Source organism: Cornus florida, unplaced genomic scaffold (genome assembly GCF_030987335.1).
Source record: "Cornus florida cultivar Cherokee Brave unplaced genomic scaffold, ASM3098733v1 CherokeeBrave_3.0.0_Hap2_Chr06, whole genome shotgun sequence".
NCBI classification, from domain to species: Eukaryota; Viridiplantae; Streptophyta; class Magnoliopsida; order Cornales; family Cornaceae; genus Cornus; species Cornus florida.
In genome coordinates this window covers 104,438,213-104,455,264 of record NW_026775576.1, presented here as the reverse complement: position 1 = coordinate 104,455,264, position 17,052 = coordinate 104,438,213, and the positions used below count along the sequence as shown (strand labels likewise).

The window sequence follows — 17,052 nt, the reverse complement described above, 5'->3', positions numbered from 1 at the left end:
TGTAAGATGTTACGTAAATCACAATCTTATAAAAATTGAGGGTTAAAGTGCAAAAAAAAACCTTTATGGATAGAGTTGGTGCAAAATTAATTCTTACTTTTTTATAATGTACAAGTTAGTCCATAAAATTTAAAAAAGATAAGATAAATCCCTTAATCACTTTTTGACAAAAACTAAATATAAAAATTTTATTTTATTCTTTAGATTTTCATTTTGCCGTGGGACAATACTCGAGGACTCAAACATTGTCCTTCTAGTTGACAATGCCAGTAAAAATATGACAGGTGTCCTAAAAAAATTAGGGAAAATTACATATAAATGGAGTCAAAATTCCATATTTACTTAGAGACTGAGTCAAAGTTCCATATTTCTCTAAAATGGATTGCTGAGGTGGCACATAGTTTTTTACTGTTTAGAAAATTGTGGTGCCTAAAATGCCCTTTCCTAACAAAAAAGTAGTACCTTCAGTTCAAAAAAATAGTACCTTCGGAGAAAAAGTAGTACCTTCGCGGGTGTTTAAAAAATATGGTATCTGGACGCCAAAAAGTAGTACCTCCAGTTCAAAAAAGTAGTACCTTCGAAGAAAAAGAGTACCTTCGCGGAAGGGTATTTTAGGTACCACAATTTATAAACAGTAAAAAATCATGTGCCACCTCAGCAATCCATTTTAGAGAAATATGGAACTTTGACTCAGTTTCTAAGTAAATATGGAACTTTGACTCCATTTATATGTAATTTTCCCAAAAAATTATGTAATACAGTAATAATAAAAATAAAAATAATTAAAACCCCTTTTTAGCGGGTTAACCCGTGAAACTATAAATCTTCCCTCTCTTGTAAACCTGAAAAACTCTCTGTGCCCAACAAACAAGTTGCCGATGCTTTGAGAAGAGAAGGATAATATGACAGACGGCGAAAGTGATGACCAACAATGGGATGCTCCGGCGGAGACGAAAGACGAGGCGAATAACAAGTCTTCGATGATGAAATCTATCCAGCAGATCTGAGAATGTTTTTCTCTTTCTATTCAACTAGCAAATTTGTGTTGAGATTATGCTGAGAATTGATGGATGGATGTACTGGTTGATGTACGCCGTAATAAAGCTTGGCTTAAGTTCAAGTAATTATATAGAATGACAATATATATATGTGTAGATACGTATATATATAATATGAACCCTAGAAACTTTGGGTTTGGGAACTCTTGATTTAAGCGATGGATTTGAATGAATTGGGTTCCAATTGTTAGATTATAAAGGAAGATGAGTGGATTGGTTGATTGAAGCTGGAGTGAGTGGCTGAAATATATATATATATATATATATATATATGCTTGTCCGTCCAAAAAAAAATTGAGATATGCTACTTAATTTTTTTTTTTTTACACAAATTGAATAAAAAGATTATTTTACTGTATTTATAGTTATTGATTTATTCAATTAAAGTGAGGGTATTATCTTCATTTTATACCACACAGGAACTTATTTGCACTAAATTGATAATAACATGATCTTTTTGCATTATATTAATAATAGAGGGATTTTTTTTTGCACTTAACCCAAAATTAATTTCATGGTAACGAAACAGTAGTGGTCCCAAACCTTAATTCAAAAACCAAAAACTTTGGTACTAAGTTGAAGTTTGGCTTGGTAGAGTTGGATTGTAACATAATAAATTAATTATTTTTTTCTTTGTTACTAATTACTACTTATTTTTTCTTTGTAACAATAATTGCTTCCACACATGTGGCCAAAATAGATATATATATAGAATAATTATAAATTCACACAATCAAAATAAAAGAGTATTCAAGTCATTTCAATTATTATTTTTAAGTCAACATAGAGTTAAAAGTGGTAAAAATGTATTTTTACGAGTAAAAAGTGATTTGATACGTCTCAAAAGTAACTTTTGAAATGTGAATAAAAAATGGATGAAAGTTTGTAATGTGAGTTATAATAATTTTTTGAAAGTTATTTCAATATTATGTTTTGGCCAAACCCAAAATTAACTCTATAATAAAATAGCAATTAAATTAATGATAAAGTGTTTTAGTTTATTTTAATAAATTTTTGTTGATAATTTGTTTTTATGTTTTGGCTTGCGTTGGTTAGTAATTCATTCATTACTAATATAATAAAAGAATAATTTTAAAAAATTATTTATTCACTTCTCAGAAGAGAACAAGGGTTTTCTATACAAGTGGTCTGGATCATAGATAGTAAAATATAGTATGAAAAAAATACGAGTACAAAAACATAGGAGTATAATTCTATATTTTTTTAAAAATTTGTTTAAAAAAAAATAAATATAAAAATATGAATACAGATGCGTACGTATATAATACGTTATATGCACTAAAAATTTGAAACAAAAAATTCGACTATATATATCTTATTATTTTCTTATATATCATCTATTTGTAAGGACAATGAATAATAGATAACAAATAATAAAATAAATATATTATAATTAACACTATCACAATAATCATAACAGAAATAAACTATTTAAATATAATTAATCAATAACAATAGGTCCATAACAAGATCAATTCATCACAAAATTAATAAAAAGACATTCTAATTCAATTAATCAACTATGTTGCCTAAATTAAAAATAAAATGCAGCTGCTTGAACCTCTTAAGGTACTTTTGAACAAATTTCAATATCTCTACCTTTTATCTCATATAAATGTGATTTGACAATTAAAATACCTCCATTATTGTTAGAGTTTTGACATGATCCCAAAATGCATCCTAAAAAAAAATTTCCTTGATAGCCTATATATTTATAATAAATGCATAAGTATATGGTGTGATATTTGCGAAAATATCTTTATATTATACAATATCTAGTGAATGTGGTGATTTACAAACTTTTAAAATAATAATAATAATAATAATAATAATAATAATAATAAAAAGATACTAAATTTTTTTTAAAATCTCAAAACAAAACAAAAAATTTATAAATGTCTACAAACATCAATAAAATTTTATGATTCTTCAAAATTATAGTGTTCCACAAGGGTATATATATATGCGTGTTTCATTACTTTGATTAAAGATTAAGCATTGAATTGACAATAATAAGAAATTTAAGGCTATGAATATCGCACCTTCAAATAAATTTTTTTAAGAGAGTATCATTTACTACTTTTGATAATCTAATTTTCGTATTTATTTGATCTTACTGGGCCGCAGTCGATAGAGGTGAGATTGGAAGTGAATATGAAGGTGCAACAACCCATAGATGGACTCTTTGTAATTATTCACCAACTATTTATAGACCAGCGTCGACTCTCTAATTCTTCACTAGAATATCTTAAATATATAAATCAATACAATATTCTTTAATATTTTAGACTACTCCACATTCATTGTCACATCACTTGAGTATTTTACTTCCCGTATTTATTAGTGAATACAGTTTTAAATATTTAAATGAATACCATGTTCTCTAATATTTTAGACTAGTCCACACTCTTGTAAGGTTCACCTCATCTTAGTACATGTTTCTTTATTGAACGGGATGTTGCTCCTGCTCTTTGTCAGAGTAAGTTGGGTTAAAGCTGAAATTAGGCGATGTTTGATTATTCAATTCAGTTTTGATTCTGAATGTACTTGGCGTTTATTTAATTAAGTATATTTGATTATAGGCTTTGAATATCGCTAAAAATAATAAGCACCACTTAAAATTGAATAAAATTTTAAATGAAAGATGCTTAACGTTAAAAATTCAAAAATATTTCAAAAAATATTTATTTTTTAATTACCATTTCAATGCTTAAAATGAAATAAAATTTTAAGTGATATACATCAATTATCACGGAATGCTGAATGCTAATAATTCAAAAATATTTTTAAAATATTTATTTTTTAATTACAATTCAGCACTTAAAATTTAACTCTCAAAATTTTCAAGACTTAATTTTCAGTTTTATCAAACAATATAAAAGAAATTACATATTTTGTGACATTTAAGAACTGGACCAGTGAAACACAAATTTATTTTATAATTCTCTTGTGATATTAGTCCTAAATTAAATATATGGATAATTTATTTTATTTTAGGACTTGTTTTGCATAATTTTTGTTTTTTTGTATTGTTTTTATTTGGCTTACATGAATGAAACTACATTTTCAATTAGCGTATTAAAAAGAAAAAATATATTTTAAAATAGCTTTAAGTAATCAGTTTTTATGTTTGTCTAACAAATGCAGTAGCATTTAACAATATTGATGTAACCCTCAAACAATTATTTGGTTCTTACATGAATTATTCTTTTGAGATATGATTAAATTATATTATTACAACTCAGATTAAAAATGGTATTACAAAGTTTCAGTCAAATAGTCTAAAACAGCTACTGTTTCCCATGTGAAAGCCAGTGCATCTCAAATGCAGACATAGTACGTTTATTATCGGCAAAGTAACATAAACAGTATTACTCAAAATTTTCTTTTTTATCTATCTATTAAAACGTTATACTTAGAATTTAAATTCAAATTTAATTTTTTTCCTATCATTGATGGGAGTATCAAAGAAATTTTTTTCGTTTTTGGTCTTGTGACGTAAGTGCTATTTTTTCAGTTTGAACATGAAAACCATCAAATGTGAAAAAGATGAAATTATCTACAACTAAATGTAATATGATTATCTTGATTTTTAAAAATGTAGCCGCTTTAACGCATCCCCATAGACTTGGCATCAACATTTATGGAAATCGAAAATTGTCATAATCAATCAATACATATAAAAGATGAAGGTTCTCAAAGTATTTCAAATATGGAGATCAAATGTTGTTCCAGCAGCCATATTTCTCCAAGAAAAATTTATTGTGACACCAGTTGACTCCCAGAATCGTTGGAAACAGATTCGATCTTTGGTACTTTCCTCTTGTGATAAACGTCACTGCACAACCTAAAAATCAAAAACCATGTAACGAAATTAATATGATAAACTAGTGTAATTAAAATGCAACAAAAGTTCAAAACACAAACACAAAAAAAGTTGATCACAATTTGTTTCTAGCAATGAACATTACCCCAAGCGCAATGAAATGTCTGAATCTCCATCTTTTTCTTGTCTTTCTGAAGTGCAGTTACAAACTGTGTTTGAACTCGTCAGTGAATGCTTCCTTCCAATAGATCGGTGTTCTTGATGTGCAACTGAGCTTCGTTGAAGCTCCTCAATCTGCAAGCGTTTGATAACAAATTTATATCTCAGACATATATATATGTATTTGTAAATTGTGATACACAACAATAAAAATGATTTCACAAGGTCAGGTTTGTTCTTTACCTGTTCACGCAATGCTTCATTTTCCAACACAACCTTTTGTTCCTACAAAAACAATTCGTAATTAGAATATTGACATATGAATCTGGGTAATTAGACTTGGCCATTGTATATTAGAGAATGATACAAAATTATTATTATGGTTGAGAGTTCATTTGAATATATATAATGTTGTTTGGCGTATGAAACTCGAGAAATTCTTAAATAATAGGAGATTTACCTGCAATCTTGATTTTTCAAGCTGTTCCAACAGTACTTGCTCCTGAAACAGTAAAAAAACTCTAGTCAATGAAACTCTGCTCTGATTGTCTTAGCTTTATAAGTTACTAAATTGTATATATCACCTTCTTATCTTTAACAGATAACATCCCTTCATTCAGTTCATTCTCCAAGTGCTGCAACTCCTTCAAGCTCAATCCCTCCAGTTCCTTACCCATCATCCGCCTTCAAAAGTCACATACATAATAGCAAAACAAGAGTTGAGAAAAGGTAGTAGTATTGGGTAGAGATCAACAAAAAAAAAAAAGAAAAAAAAAAGTAGGTGTTTCAATTTTATTTTACTAATTATTTCCCCGAGTTTTAGTTTACTTTTCAAGTGCTTAATTTGAAGAAGTGAATTAACTTTCACAGAATTAAGGGTTTTCACATTTTGAAATACTGGATTTTGTATCCTAAATAATATACATACACTAATATACAAAAACATTTCATGCAGTATCCATTATATGTTTTGCCTACACAATGTGGAGAGAGGATGAACAGAAGTATTGACATATAATGCATAGACTTTACCGGTGCACCCTTTGCAACCTTGCAACCTCAGCTTTTAAAGCATCAACCTCAGGCTGGGATTCATGCTTCAAGACCGCAAAGAACAACAAAAATAAGAAATACTTCAAACACAAAAAAAAAAAATGAAACAGCACTGACATCGTTTTGATAAGTAAGTGATGTGACGTTGTGTGTCTTTTGATATACGCTATGAAACATTTTGTTGCTTAAAAATATAAATTACCTCTGCCACATGCTCAACTGAAGGAAGCTCTAAAGGCTCGGGGCCCTTATTGTATCTCCCAAGAATTTGGTCCATGCTTCAAAAACAAAAAATGAGAAATATACAACAGAATCTAACTAAAAATAATGTATGTAATATCTGCATACCTAGAGACACATTGTAATTTGTATGTGTGTGTATAAGTATGCTATAACTGCTAATCCATGCCAAATGATGCTGCTCATTGTTTCAGAAACCATGAAAATTGAGCAATGATGCTCAATATCCAACCAAAAATGACCTATGACATTTAATAAAAAATTGGTAATTTTTCTGCTTTGGGCTATGTGAATTGGGCCCAAATAACTTGGTTGAAAGAACAAAATTCTGGGACTGACTTTGGGTATGGTGAATTTGGGTCCTAATTTGTCCCTGTTGTCCTTCGTTTCCAGAACAAACTTATTTGGTAAAGTGGTTGGGCTTAATTAGAGATGTCACATTATATGACTTTGTTTGGTTAGAAACGTAAGTAGGGATTTGAACATTTTCAAAATTTTAAATCCAAGAAAGTTTGTATAAAAATATAACAAGCATAGGAATTCATACAAGTATGATAAAAAGGAATTGGTGAAGACATTTATTTACAAAAAAAAAAGAAGAAGAAGAAATAATTATAATAAAAACAAGCAATTAAGTTGATGGTAATATTAAAAAAAAAAAAACCCAATGAGTCCACTCATAGCTGAGTCATCTAAGTCTCACCTAGACTTGAAAAACCCAGCACCATTTTACCAACAATTGAGTTGAAAAAGTTAACAAGTAGGATATTCCACACTTTAGGTGAACCGACTCATGGATAAACATGAGTTGACCAAAAAGTAATGGAGTCAACCCAAAATCAAGAAAATGGACTAGCAACCAAAAATAGGCACAATCTAATCTTACATACATAAACATAAACATAAACAAGTGCTTGAAATTTAAATATAAATCATTAAACCCATAAATTAAAATCACATGGATAACATTATGTTCAACTTCTCAAGATTGAACCAAAAAAAATAAAATAAAATAAAAATGATTGAATAAAAAACTTAATCAACAAACAATCCAAAATCAAGAACATGTAGATGTACCGGGAACTGGCGAATTCATAGAGCTTGCCGGTGCTGGAGAAGATAACAACTCCGACCTCAGCGTCGCATAAAATGGACAACTCCTTGGCCTTCTTGAGCAATCCGGCACGGCGTTTGGAGAAGGTGACTTGCCGGCTATTGACATTCTCAATCTTCTTGATCTCAATCTTTCCTCTACCCATTGTTCTTCTTCTTCTTCTTCCTATTATTTTCTCTATCTCAACACCCTCTTCTTCCTCTCTCATGCATCCAAAATACTCTCCACAACAACAAAAATGATATTACAACAATCTTTATATCTATAGATTACAACATCTATATGTATCTTTCTTGGTTTGGTTGAATTTCTAGGGTCTAATGAAGGAAAGTGCGACTATATTTGGAAGAGAAAATAGAAAGGAAACAGTGAGTTTACTATATCTAGCAAACATCCAACTATGGTAATACCATTTTTCTTTCTTGGTGGTTTTGAACGTTTTTCACTAAGGCCATGTTTGAATAAACAACCATTAAATTAATTAATTGGAGTTACTGCCCCCATATATATAATATTGTATATAATTATTTTATGTGTGGATACGTTAATGAGAATGACTCAATTATAGAAAAAGGTTTATCATTTTACTTATGTAGTGGGATTTGAATACTAAAATATGATATAATTAGTAATTTTACCTTTAAGATCCACCTAAGACTCCAAGTAAAGATAAAATGGCCCTTGCAAATTCTTAATGTAGGTTTTACTATATTTTTGTAAGTCTTCTTTGTTTATAAATATATCATAATTTTCAAAAATTTCCCTATCTTTTTCTTGTTGGTAGATTCCTAGTTTCCAAATTCGTCATAAATAAATGAAAATAGTATAATTCACCTACATATAGTAAATTTTTAAGACGCTTTCTAACTAAATTAGAAAATATCTCAATGTAGAGAGAAGGTTTTTGGTTTGGTAAAATTACCATGTAGTACTACTTTTCTCATTGAAAGACAAATAAGTCCTAAACGTTTTCTTTAGGACTAATAAGTTCTACTTTTGAGATTTATTTATTTATATAACTCCTAAATCCACTAAATCTTCCATTTATAACATTACTAAATTAGTCTTGCTATATTAAATATAAAACCTTACAAAAGTCAACATAAATTTTGAATAAAAATAAATAAATATATTTTATTGATTTTATTAATAGAATAATTATACAACTTTTTTTTACTAACTTAAATAGCAAAAAAAACAAAAAAAGTAAGATTTTTTAAGGTGCAAACGTAGGAGTATAGTACTAGCTAGGTTGTAATTTTCCTTTTGGTTTTTGACGATGTGAAGTTTAATATTGTATTTGCATGCCTAAAACAAAAAAATAATAGTAATAAATAAATAATAAAAATTAAAAATTAAAAATGTTCTGTCTATGGAGCTTTGTATGTGTTTGAAATTTTATCTAATCATAATGTCAAATAGTGCTAATACTACAAGTCTGTTTGGGATTGCTTTTCAACACCTAAAAGTATATTTTTTTAAAAAAAATTGTATTTAAATGTGCTTGGTAATCACTAAAAGTAGTTTTAATAATTATCAACTTCAGCTCAGTATAATTTTTGAATAAAGCTAAAATTTCTAACTTTTAAAATTGTTTTTTGAGTAGATATTTTATGTAATTATTTTTCATTAGATAATTTTATCCCTTTATATTTTTTATGAAGCTAATATCATTTCTTTGTTTCTTTTTTATAAACTCGTGCTATTATCAAATATAGTACCACCATATTAAAGAAAATAATTGTAAAATTAGTAATCTAGGTTCTATAAACAATATCAAACAAATTAAGAAATACTTTAATGATGAAAAAGTGCTTTATAAGAGAGGGATTACCAAACAGCTAGCATGTTTTTTAATACCACTTTGCTAATAAAAGCAATTTTTTTTTTTATTCTAACAGCAAAACCAAACACCAAGAGTCAACATTAACCATATCTTGTTATTAGTATCCCGAATTAATTAGCACTATTTCATTGATTTTTTTTATAGGATTTTTTCCCCATTTTTGGTACTTGATAAATTAGCTCTTATTATTTCTAACTTTTGGTATTTAAAATGTTGGCCAGATTAGGCAATCGTTTTCTAAATCGGGTTAACTTAGTGGACCAGAAAAATATCAATAGGAAAACTTCTTAATAAGGTAATAGATGCAATTAATGTATTTCTTTGATTATTTCATAGGATTTTTTTCACACATTTGGTAATTGATAAATTAGCTCTTACTATTTCTAACTTTTGGTGTTTATAATGTTAACCAGATTAGGCAATCGTTTCCTAAACGGGGTTATCTTCATGAACAATAAAATAAAATATATTAATAGGTAAAATTCTCAATTATTAATATATGCAAATTCAAATGACGTTGTGTATAAACATCAAAATTAGGGTATACGTAATCATTATTTCATTGGCAAGAATGCATATACATACTATTCAAACACTTACTTTACTTCTTTAAAACTCAAACTTTCACCATCCAGAGGTAAAAAATATACCAATAGTCCATAAGGCCTCCCTTGGTGGGTGATTAAAATTTGTGGAACTTAAAAATAATATTATTTCTTATTATAATTTGAAAATAACTCAATATCTTATATTATTTATTTTTTAAAATTAAAATCTAATAATATTTTTTAAAATTAAAATCTAATTATTACAAAAATTTTACTTTAAATTTGTAAATCAGTCCGTCAAAGTTAAGAATTATAAACAGTGTATTGCAGTAAGAATTATAAACTTTTTCTTGTATATAGAGTTATTTGGATTGCTGGATTAGTAAAATATTTAACCAACTTAAAATAAATTCGGACTCTAAAAATTAACACCACTCTCAATTTCATGGTCTGTGATACGTTGTCCAAATTCATAAAAAAAAATTCCCATCCAAATTCCACACCAACCAAAAACAATATTGGTACACTTGTAAAAGTATGTGATAGTTCTACAAAGGTGTTTTGGTTTGTGTCACATCGATAAAAAAAAAAATACACAGCTAGAAAGTATGGCAAGGACCAAAAAATGATTCAGACCCATTACCTAATCTCAAGCTCTACATTATGATGTCAGGCCCAACCTAGTAATTATATTATTGAGCCCAGCCCAACATAATGAAAACAACTTTTAATGTTCTTCAATTGTATAGTTTATTGTATCTCATATCCTTTCCTTTCAAAGTTAAAAGCTATAGGATTTAAGTGAACAAAAAATATATAGTAAATATCATATTAATGATTTTTGTGATAATGAAAGCAAACGAAAAGGAAAAGGAGGGGTTTGGCCGGTGTTGAAATAAGTACATTTCAAGTTTGGTTTTATTTGGTCACTCCAAACTCCATATACTAATTTTCTCTACCAAACATGGAATTCTGAACACCTCCTTTGGACCTTGGTTAATGCTTCATTGATGGTGATGAAGCAGTGGCTGTATATACAGATCATTAAGCGTAAGCAAATAGGACAAATATATATGACACATTTTAATTTTCTCATTTTATTTTGCTTTCATTATATTTTATTCTGTTTTATATTTTTTTCCCGCTACATTATATATATATATATATATATTTTGCTTGATTTTTTAACTTCAATTTATTTATAAAAAAAGTTGTACACATTAATTATGCATATGCAGACATGAGATTTATTTATAAATCTATTTTATTATAAAAACATTCTTAGCGTTGTAATGTTGTCTTAGAATGGAGGCAGTGATGTGGGTTATTGAATGTCCAAAGGCATCTAAGAAAGAGTTTGGGATGAGATTGCAGTTGTAGTGGACCAAGTAGTGATGGTTGGTCCATGAGTCAAGCAACATCTATTTTATGGGTTGCGTTTGGCTGCTTATTTCATTTTAAGGCCCTCCATATACCAACCATACAATATACATACATATCAAGGGTTTCCCCTAAACTTTCTTAAAAGTTTGATACCAACTTCCTAAACGAGTTTACAGACAATGGGTTTCCTTTTCATAATCAGACATTAGGCTACTACTTTTTGGGTATGTTGTTTGAATACAACAAATTCACAATACACACACACACGCACACACACACACACATACACACACGGTGGTGATCTCTTGCACAACCGTCTTTACTTTTTATCACTGACTTGACACAATACTGTACACTCAATGCACTAATGAAAATCAATGACTGAACACGTACCAAACATGATTTGTTCCAATAATCGTTAATAATCTATGTTTTGTATGTCACATGATGTTGAGTTTCCATAAAAAGGCAACCTGATTACCCTCATTGAGAAAATTGGGACGAACAAGCCAAGCAGGTAGTTTTATATACTAGTACAATGTTTGGTGCTGTTTTTACTTCTGGTCTTAGTCCTTTTTACAGTCCAACATTTTCAAAGACAAATTTTTGAAGGAAAAGAAAGTCAAATAATCAGGCAAAAGAGAAGAAAAGGAAACAAAGGTTGAGAGGTGATGGCAATATTTCACAAGTTCCATATAGCTAAAAATATTTGGCAAAGATTCAGTAATTATGCATATACAATGATCCAAAACCAATTATTACCATGAGTTACAGAAGACCTCTAAAAGTAAAATGGCTGGAGAGAGGGATTTGGTTTGTGTGTGTGTGTGTTTTGGGGCTGGGGTTAACTCTCCATACAACATAGAGAAATTCACAAAGTTTCTGAATTTGATGTTGTTAGGTGTGCCTGATAACTGTAATTTTTGTGTGTTTTGACAAATGCTGATAACAAACAGCAACTCTTGAACACTAGAATTAGTTCAACACGGATTTTAGTGTGAGACCTAATCACATCAATATCTAATTTCATCCCATTTTCAGAGCAAATTGGTCCACAAAATGTTGGCACTGAAATGTTCAAACCACTAAATATTTCATGAAATGTTGAACCAAAACAGATGAGATTTGGTCCATCTATGTTTCATAAGATAATAGTGTAAAAAAGATTATGTAATGACACAAGTCAATGAAATATAATTAAGCTGAGTTGTATTAACTACAACCATTAAATCAACAATACCAGTAAGAGGTCTGCTTGAAGTTGAGCAGCTGTGGTCTATGGTTAGCAGTTGAGAACAAAGTCATTAAGCTCCGACTACATGAACATTCTGATCTTCCACGTTCCATAATCTTGATGTATATATTTATGCTTTTCCAAATCATTTCTAGCGCCTATACCACTAATACACAACTAAAACAGGCAAACACTGAAGATAATGAAGAGCAGTGTCAACAAATTCATCCCCAATACATCATAACATCAATAGACTGGAATTTAGCACGACATTTCATTAAGCCAATTGAGAAAACACCCCATAAAATCATAGTAGAATTGAGATTCAACTCAATAAATCATCAAGACGTAGAACTCTTGAAATTAAGACCAACATGATAAAAAATACAGTTTGGTAGTATTTCATATAAGCTGTGTAGATTCTTCTTGTTAAAACCATATTCAACTTTTTTGAAATGAGCAAACTTTTACATGAAAGATTAAAGAATATATAGAATCTTTGTAACAATATATACCAAGAGTAAACTTTTACAACTTTTTTGAAATGATCACTAATCTTTACAAAAACATCTTCCTAATCTTCTTCTGGTGCTAACTAATATACAAATGTTAAAAGATATTCAAACAAAAAAATGAGTGAAATTTGAAAAATTACTGTGGTTGAAGGTGTGCATGCTTGTTCATCTTAGCAAAGGAGTGATCATAGGCGCGAACCAACCTCTTCCTGAATCTTCCAAGATTCAACCTCACATTTTGGTGATCAAGATAGATCTTCTTAGTGAATTCCCATCCCTTTTGGGCCACACTGTTAGGGTCCATCAGAACAGGATCGCTCTTGTCATAATCGTCGTACAATGAGCTCTCTCTGGGCACGATTTTGTACCCAATATACTTCAAACCGAGCTTCCTTGCAGGTTCCCCATAATAAGTCTCTGCAGCCCATTCTGTTCCGAGGGGCACCAATTGGATAAACACGGAGCCAGGCCTTAAAAAGAGAAAATGGGTCATGGCAGCACCATGGACACCAACCATAACATCGCTTGAATTAAGTGCCCTATACATCTTTGCCAATTCTGTGGTCGGATTAGGCCTTAAAACTTTCACTTGAAACCCAATATTTTCAGCCATTTTCACCAATGAATCTTCATTAGTTATCGCTCTTGATCCATTTCTAGATAATATGACCAGTTTTGGTTTTTTCAATTCTCGCTTTTCCTGTACCATTTCTAATGATTTCTTTGATGAAGGCACACCAGGAAGTTTCTCATTCGAATTCAACTGGGCTCTCTGTTCATTCTCTTGAATTAGACCTCTAACTCGGGGCTCATAAGCTCGGTTTAGAAGGTCTCGAAAATCTCTGATTGTCTTTCTCCCTTCCATCAATGAAGAATCCACAGTCAACTCATCATGGATTCTTAGACCAACAATGGCTTCTGGGAAGCAATGGATTCTCTTATCACCACTAAAATCTATTGGGGGATAATCTGAGAGAAGTGAAAGAATTTCTCCATACTTGGTAATCCACCAATTATGATACTCGAGAATAACAAACACAACTTTCTTGTTGAATTGCTGAGAAGTAATGTAAAGAGGCAAAATTCCATCATTGAATTCATGATAAACGTTACCGGTATAGCCCCCTGTCGAGAAGAACACTGCAGGCACATCATGCCGGACATCACACACATGTTGAGCACCCAATTTTTGTTTCTTTGAGATAAGGTCTAATTCGTCAATGGTGCCCATAACACTTGTCTCCCATTTTCTGGTATATGGCTTGACCTTTTCATGTTGGAGCTCCACTTCTTGCTCATCTTTGCCAATTTTGGCCATACCGGATAAATGATCAGTGAAGTCACTTGTGTTTTTTGAGCTGTAAAGGTAGATTGAAGAGGAAACAGAGTGTGTTCTCACATCCCCCTTCATCATACATATATCTGAGCGAATGCTGCTTCTATCACAACATATGGTTCCTGTATTTAAACCAAATATCTTCTCATTAGACTGAAAACAACTAAACAAAATTCTAAAAAAGAAGCTAAAAAACACACACACACACAGAGGAATTCAATAGACCATACAGTTTTAAAATTCCTAGGTAGAGAGAGAGAGGGAGAGGGGAGATGAGAAAATATTGGTATAAAATGAAAAAAGAAAAGGCAGTATTTATAAATTCATTCTGCATGATTAAACAATAAAGACAAAAAATGACTTAGGAACAAAGGGTATTACATCTATATCACCATGATGAAAAAGGAAATCACAAATATATACATATATCATCAGAGATTGAGGGAACAAAATGGAAATATTTTATGCGTCTAACCTAGATTAAACACTATACACACACAAACAAATATGATATTTATAATATATCTCTAGAGATTGAATAACAGAGGGCTTATTCATCCCTCTATGATCAAAGATTAAGCCAAAAGAATTCATCAAAGAACAAAATGTTATTTTTTATTTTTAAAACAATTTAAAAGAGACTGATGAGGAAAGTAAATATTCGACATCCATCTCAACAAGGTTGTGTATATCATAAATAATACCCGAAAATATTTAGAAAAAGGAAAATGTAAACAGAAAAATAAAAGTAGTAAGCACTTACCACTAGAAATTGAAGAGCATAGGGAAGCATTGACATCCATCCCATTGACAAGGTTTTGATCTTCAAGTCCAAATGAATCTGCAAACCCAGAAGAGAAAATAATCAAGAGACGGAAATGAGAAGAAATGAATGAAAATAGAGGGAGACCATAAAAAGTAAAGACTTACACAAGAGGGAAAAGTTAGGGGGAAAGTTGAAGAGTTGAGGGGCTAGAATCAAGCTGCAGGAGAGAAGAGAGAGAAAGAGGAGAGAGATAAGTTTAGGCCTTGCTCTCTTGTTGTTGTAAGCAGAGTTTCCAAAGACAAAAACTAAGGCTTGTGACTCCTCATCTTCTTCGAAAACAGCCACTTCACCTTTTCTCAGCTGATGGTATCTCTGATAGCGCACCATCTCTTCTGCAACAAGCTAGAGAGAGAGAGAGAGAGAGAGAGAGACAGATCTATATGAAACAGAAAAGTTGGACAAGTGGGTATAAGGGGTTGCTCTGTTTTTGCTCTGTTTTTTTTCTTGAGAGAGAGAGAGAGAGAGGGATTTATATGAAACAGAAGAGTTGGACAAGTGGGTATGTGAGATTTGTTTCAGAGAGAGAGAGAGAGAGGTCGGGTGGTGTGAAAGGAGGCCAAAATCTATATGAAGAGAGATATATGGATGAACAGAGACGGGGAGAGAGAGAGATTTATATGAAACAGAGAAGTATTGGACAGGTGGGTATATACGGTTCTTAGAGGGAAGGCGCTTCTGGGGTGTTATATTGTGGTTCTTGAGAGAGAGAGAGGAATGGAGGTGACAATGAAGACCAAATCGGAGGCTTACAGAGGAGAGGAGGGGTTTTAATTTTGACAGTCAAATGCGTGTAGCAACAGAGCTACACAGAGAGAACATACCTGGTAGTACACTACTGTGTTGGCTGGCTATATCTGGCTTCCTTCTGGCTTGATTGGGTGTGTCTCACGCTCCTTCGAATTCCGTATAGACCTTCTTTTATTTTAAGTATTACTGTACTATATATATACACACACACACGCACACTACGTATATATCTTGGATAAATTGCATTTTGTCTTTGTAAATGTCTTCTTATTTTTATATTTTCTTTCATTTTGTATTTGGTTGAATAACTTGAATTCAAAGTTCCAAACTTGAAGGTGCATGAAATTTTTTAATTCCAACAACCAATTATATGCGAGCATAAAGGTCTTCATAGACACAGTGGTATTGGCAGAGATCGGATAAATAAGTCTTGAGGTCTAGCTTTCTAATTGCACTTCTTACTTGAATGGTGTATGTGATATGGGACAGATATACATGATTTAAAATAATAAAAAAATTGCAAACATAAAGGAATAGTTTTATCAAAATAATAGAAGTTGCATCAAATTCTCCTTATCCATTTTACTCCTTCTGTCCCAAAATAAGTGTCATGCTTTCTTTTTTTGTTGTCCAAAAATAATAGTTCACTTTTCTTTCTCAAACAATATATGTCATTTGTTCAAAATTTAAAAGGACAAGTTAGTAATTTTTCAGACAAATAATGCATGTTCCACATGTTCCCTTAAAAATTATTACTCCCCGTAAACGATACTTAAATTGAAATGGAAGGAGCCACTATAAGTGATGCTACTTAGATGCATCCATATTGTTACCACATAATACCATCTTAAGCTTATCTAATTTATTGGATTTCTTATTTCTGATTCGTCTTTCTAGCTGTTTTTCATTTAAAAAAAAAACATTTGCTTTTATTATATGAAATAAGGTATATTATAAGAAATTCAACACATTGATTGCCCATTGAAGAAAAGAAAAAACTATGCTTTGGAATAGAGTGGAGCATTTGACCATTCAAACTTAACAGGATGAATTAAAATACTAATTAAAATGTTATTGGTTTTAAATTCTCGTAATTATGAATAACGTGAGTGTGTGAATTTTTTGTCATGATAAAAAATAATAATA

At 30.6% G+C, this 17,052-nt stretch overlaps 2 protein-coding genes across 2 annotated transcripts; both read right to left on the bottom strand.

The window, feature by feature from the left end:
- Window positions 1–4,780: 4,780 nt before the first annotated feature.
- On the bottom strand, window positions 4,781–7,758 carry LOC132314748 (agamous-like MADS-box protein AGL18). Its single transcript, XM_059813571.1, has 9 exons — window positions 7,337–7,758; window positions 6,527–6,599; window positions 6,320–6,395; window positions 6,097–6,161; window positions 5,649–5,748; window positions 5,525–5,566; window positions 5,308–5,349; window positions 5,051–5,199; window positions 4,781–4,926 (listed from the first exon to the last, which is right to left on the bottom strand). The coding sequence occupies exons 1-9, from the start codon at window positions 7,677–7,679 to the stop codon at window positions 4,839–4,841; spliced, it is 978 nt and encodes a 325-aa protein (XP_059669554.1). The 5' UTR covers window positions 7,680–7,758; the 3' UTR covers window positions 4,781–4,838.
- Window positions 7,759–12,974: 5,216 nt separating this feature from the next.
- LOC132315095 (xylan glycosyltransferase MUCI21-like) lies at window positions 12,975–15,970 on the bottom strand. The gene is made up of 3 exons (XM_059813852.1): window positions 15,264–15,970; window positions 15,097–15,174; window positions 12,975–14,455 (listed from the first exon to the last, which is right to left on the bottom strand). Exons 1-3 carry the CDS (start codon window positions 15,484–15,486, stop codon window positions 13,134–13,136), a joined length of 1,623 nt encoding a protein of 540 aa, XP_059669835.1. The 5' UTR covers window positions 15,487–15,970; the 3' UTR covers window positions 12,975–13,133.
- Window positions 15,971–17,052: the final 1,082 nt, after the last annotated feature.

Coding starts and splice junctions, on each gene's coding strand:
- LOC132314748 (XM_059813571.1), bottom strand. CDS start 7,679: ATGAGAGAGGAAGAAGAGGGTGTTGAGATAGAGAAAATAATAGGAAGA. Junction 5,749..6,096: donor AGGTTGCAAAGGGTGCACCG/GTAAAGTCTATG, acceptor TGACTTTTGAAG/GCGGATGATGGGTAAGGAAC. Junction 5,200..5,307: donor ATGAAGCATTGCGTGAACAG/GTAAAGAACAAA, acceptor AAACGCTTGCAG/ATTGAGGAGCTTCAACGAAG.
- LOC132315095 (XM_059813852.1), bottom strand. CDS start 15,486: ATGGTGCGCTATCAGAGATACCATCAGCTGAGAAAAGGTGAAGTGGCT. Junction 15,175..15,263: donor CCCTAACTTTTCCCTCTTGT/GTAAGTCTTTAC, acceptor CTGGGTTTGCAG/ATTCATTTGGACTTGAAGAT. Junction 14,456..15,096: donor ATGCTCTTCAATTTCTAGTG/GTAAGTGCTTAC, acceptor GTTTAAATACAG/GAACCATATGTTGTGATAGA.